The 3380-nt window shown below is 70.4% G+C and overlaps 1 protein-coding gene across 2 annotated transcripts; it reads right to left on the minus strand.

Annotated features, from left to right (window-relative positions):
• Window positions 1-477: 477 nt before the first annotated feature.
• Window positions 478-2750, minus strand: SLA2 (Src like adaptor 2). Of its 2 annotated transcripts, none has more exons than XM_086623027.1 (7): window positions 2663-2750; window positions 2471-2564; window positions 2243-2329; window positions 1843-1946; window positions 1005-1154; window positions 716-842; window positions 478-613 (listed from the first exon to the last, which is right to left on the minus strand). In XM_086623027.1, the coding sequence occupies exons 1-7, from the start codon at window positions 2748-2750 to the stop codon at window positions 478-480; spliced, it is 786 nt and encodes a 261-aa protein (XP_086479153.1). The 2 variants fall into 2 exon arrangements, with proteins under 2 accessions (XP_086479153.1, XP_086479152.1); XM_086623026.1 differs by having other exon boundaries at window positions 2471-2584; window positions 2659-2750.
• Between the last annotated feature and the right edge of the window lie 630 nt (window positions 2751-3380).

The raw sequence follows: 3380 nt of genomic DNA on the forward strand, positions 1-3380 counted from the left end.
AGAGCACGAGAGGCTGCAGCTGCTGCTCACTGGCCCTGTCCTGCATGGACACCCACCCCAAAGAAGTCTGTGCAGGAACTTGAGGGGTCTGACGGGCTCGAGCTGTTCCTGCTCCGGGGCCAGCCTTTGGAGCGCTGGGTGTCTGCATCCCTGTCCCCGCTGCTGTAGGAGCGCAGGTGCTGCGGCCCCGTTGCAGCCCATGGGGCGGGCAGGGCTCCTTCCAGCTACAGCCTCTGCCTTCTCCTCCCCTGGGCCCTGGGTGTTGCTCAGGGTGCTCAAACACCCTATCTCAAAGCACCCGGCCGGGGAGGACGGGCCCCAGGGTAGTCCCTTCCCCCCACCCGCCTTGGTCTCAGCTGTCCCCAGTCCGGGCCAATGGCTCCCATGGCATCAGTGAGCAATCGGCTGAAACCAGGTGAACGCTGTCACGAGGGCCGCACGTCTGCCGTGGGGCTGCGGCCATGTGGGGCTGTGCCCTCAGCTGCTCTTCGCCCCCTGCTCCGGGGCAGCCGTATCCGTCAGCAGGAGGTAGGAGCTGATGGCTTCCCGCAGGCCCAGGCTGATGGGAGAGTCCTCCTCCTGTGGGGACGCGGCCTCCGAGAACAGGAGGGAGCTGTGCGAGGGTGGACAGGGCGGTGGGCAGGCAGCCCCCCAGACCCCCCAGTGTCTGGCAGGGCAGTGGGGGAGCCGTAGCCCCTTCTCCAGCCATCTCTACCTGTCAATCTTGTCCCAGTTGAGTGCTGGCTTCTTCACAACAGTGGGCACAGCGGGGAGCGGGGCTACCCTCGCCCCTTCCGGGGAACAGGGCTCCCTGAGGGCGCAGCACAGCCCCTCACCGAACTCTGGGCAGGGAGCCGGCAGTGTCAGCAGCGTCCCCCCACCTCCACCCCAACCCCGGGGCACCTAGGCAGGTGGGGGACTGCCTACCATCATCCCCCCCTCCCTCCCTGCAGGGCATCCCCCACCCCAGACTGGGGTGCCAGGGGGTGCTGGCCAGGTGTTACCAGAGTAGTGGTCCACCAGGTCGTGCAGGCTGGGGAAGGTGAGCCCGGGTGAGATGTAGAGCCAGCCGTTCTCCAGGCGGTGGATGCGGTAGTGTGTCACCGCGTCCCAGGAGGTGCGCTCGCCGCGGCGCACCGACAGCGAGTAACAGCCTGATGGGGTGAGGGGCACGTGGCCGGGCTGCGGGGGGCACCTGCCCTGCTCAGCCCTGCTGCCCTGTGCTCTCCCACGGAAGGGATCTTACCACCCCACAGGGGTGGCCGGCAGCACCCTTCTTCCCCCCGGGGCTGTGTGGTTGTGAGCATCCCTGTGCCAGCCTCGTGCCACCAGCACCTCCGAACTGGGGGATATGGGAGTGCCAGGACAGGGCATGACCTTGGGCAGCTGCCTGCCACGTGCCCTCAGTGTCGGGTGCTGTGGCTCTGCCCGAGCCTCTGCTTTCAGGTGCCGTGCAGGGACAGGGCACTCCCAGAGCCACGGCCCCTTTGGTGCCCAGGCAGCCATGGGGCCATAGAGCACCAGCCACACGCACAGGGTCACTGGGCAGGATCCCCTCGTGGGGTCCCCTTGGCACCTCATCACCATGGGGCCCTGTTTCGCTTCAAAGGCTGAGCCTTTTCCCTTTGCTTAACCAAACGCTGCAGGAAGCCCGCTCCGTGGTTTTTGCTTCTGGGGCCTCGTGGCAGAGGCTCAGCACGAAGCAGCGGCTCCAGGAAACCACTGTTGCCACCAGGTGCGAGCGATGGAGGATCAGCCCCCCTGGGGCCCCACTCATGCCCTTGGCATCCCCGTGGGGATGGCTGGGAGGGGGTACAGGGGATGGGGCCCGAGGGCTCTCACCTCGCCTGCTCTGGCTTTCCCGTATCAGGAAGGACCCGCTGTGGTTGCCTGGCTGGAGCAGCAGCTCCTCTGCCTTCTGCCGGCTGACGCCCTCGTACAGCCACCTGCGCAGGCAGTGGGTGCTGGCAGAGCCTCTCTGGCTGCGCAGGGAGACCCGGGCCCGTCCTGCCCCGGCTGGGGCCGAGGGGACAGCTCGGAGTGCAGCAGCACATGTCCGAGGGGCACCCGCAGGCCCTGCTGCCTCGCTGAGCCCTGGTGCTGCTGCACCACCCCGGGAGAGACACGGAGCAGGGCGGCCCAGTGCAGTGGCCGGGGTTTGGCCTTGGGGTGGGCCAGGCTCTCTGTGGTGGGACCGTGTGCCCCGGGGCCCACCCTGGGATGGACCCTTCCCAGCATTTACCTGTGCCTGACCCTGGCCACGCAGCTGCTGGGGATGTGGCACTCCTTGCCGGACACCTTGGATGCCACCAGCCACCACTCCCCGTCCCTGTGGGGAGGGGGTATGAGCCATCCCGAGGTGCCAAGGCTGCTGGATGCAGGGAGAGGACCCTCCCCAAGACGGGCGCCACTGCTGTGGCCTCACAAACTACACCCTGACCGAGGGCACCCGCGCGGTGTGGGGACTTACTCGGAGAGGACACGGAGCTGCTCCCCCATCCTCAGGACGGCGGCTGCCCCCACGCCGCAGGGGAAGTCGCAGAGGGCCACGGAGCTGCTGGGGGCTGCGGGGAAGGGGAGGGGGCTCAGGGCTTCCCCGGCACCACCCAGGGCCGCCGGGGCGGGAGGACGGTGCGTGGCGCGGGCGGCTGCGGGCACTTACCTGTCTGCGGGGGCAGCGGGGGCTGCGCCGTGTCGGCGGCCGCCGGCGGGACCCTGCGCGGCGGTTCCCGGCTGGGCAGCGCGCCCATCCCCGTGCTCAGCTGCTGCCGGCCGGGCGGGACCGAGCGGCTCAGCCCCGGCCCTGGCAGCGCCGCGGGGTCGGGGCTCTGCGGGGCCACGAGCCCCATGGCACAGCCGTGCCGGGTGCGGGCTCCGGGGTCCGGTCACCCACCCTGTGCCCCAGGGGCGATGCCAGCGCGGCGGTTCCGGCGAAAGGCAGGGCCAGGGCAGGGGCAAGGGCAGGGGCTGAGCCTGGCACGCAGCTCCCCGGGGAGCCCTTCGAGGAAACCACCTCCCCACCTCCCCCCCCCGGGGGGCATCTGGGGACTCGCGGCCACAGCTGGGGCGAGCTGGAGGCCCTCCCCACCCAGAGCCCACGGTGGGCAGCAACTGGCCACGCGCCCCGCTCTGGGTGCTGCCACCCCAGTGTGTGGGGCACCCTGTCCCGATGCCCCGTCCTGAGCTGACACCCCCCAACCCCCTGCTCTGCGGGGCGGTGCAGACCCCACTCACCCGCCTCTCCCTGCTGTCACCATGGCGCGGGAGCCGTCAGAGCCGCGCAGGCATCGGCCGCGCTCTGCCCCTCGGGGCGCTGCTCCAGCGCGGTGGGTCCCCGCCCGGGGCACCCCGGGGTGCGGGGGGGCCCTCTGGCACCGCGG

The sequence above is a fragment of the Tauraco erythrolophus genome, chromosome 18, assembly GCF_009769465.1.
Source record: "Tauraco erythrolophus isolate bTauEry1 chromosome 18, bTauEry1.pri, whole genome shotgun sequence".
In the NCBI taxonomy this organism is placed as follows: domain Eukaryota; kingdom Metazoa; phylum Chordata; class Aves; order Musophagiformes; family Musophagidae; genus Tauraco; species Tauraco erythrolophus.

Coding starts and splice junctions, on each gene's coding strand:
- SLA2 (XM_086623026.1), bottom strand. CDS start 2,750: ATGGGCGCGCTGCCCAGCCGGGAACCGCCGCGCAGGGTCCCGCCGGCG. Junction 1,947..2,242: donor GTGGCCAGGGTCAGGCACAG/GTAAATGCTGGG, acceptor CTGCCTGCGCAG/GTGGCTGTACGAGGGCGTCA. Junction 843..1,004: donor CCTGGTGGACCACTACTCTG/GTAACACCTGGC, acceptor CTCCCTGCCCAG/AGTTCGGTGAGGGGCTGTGC.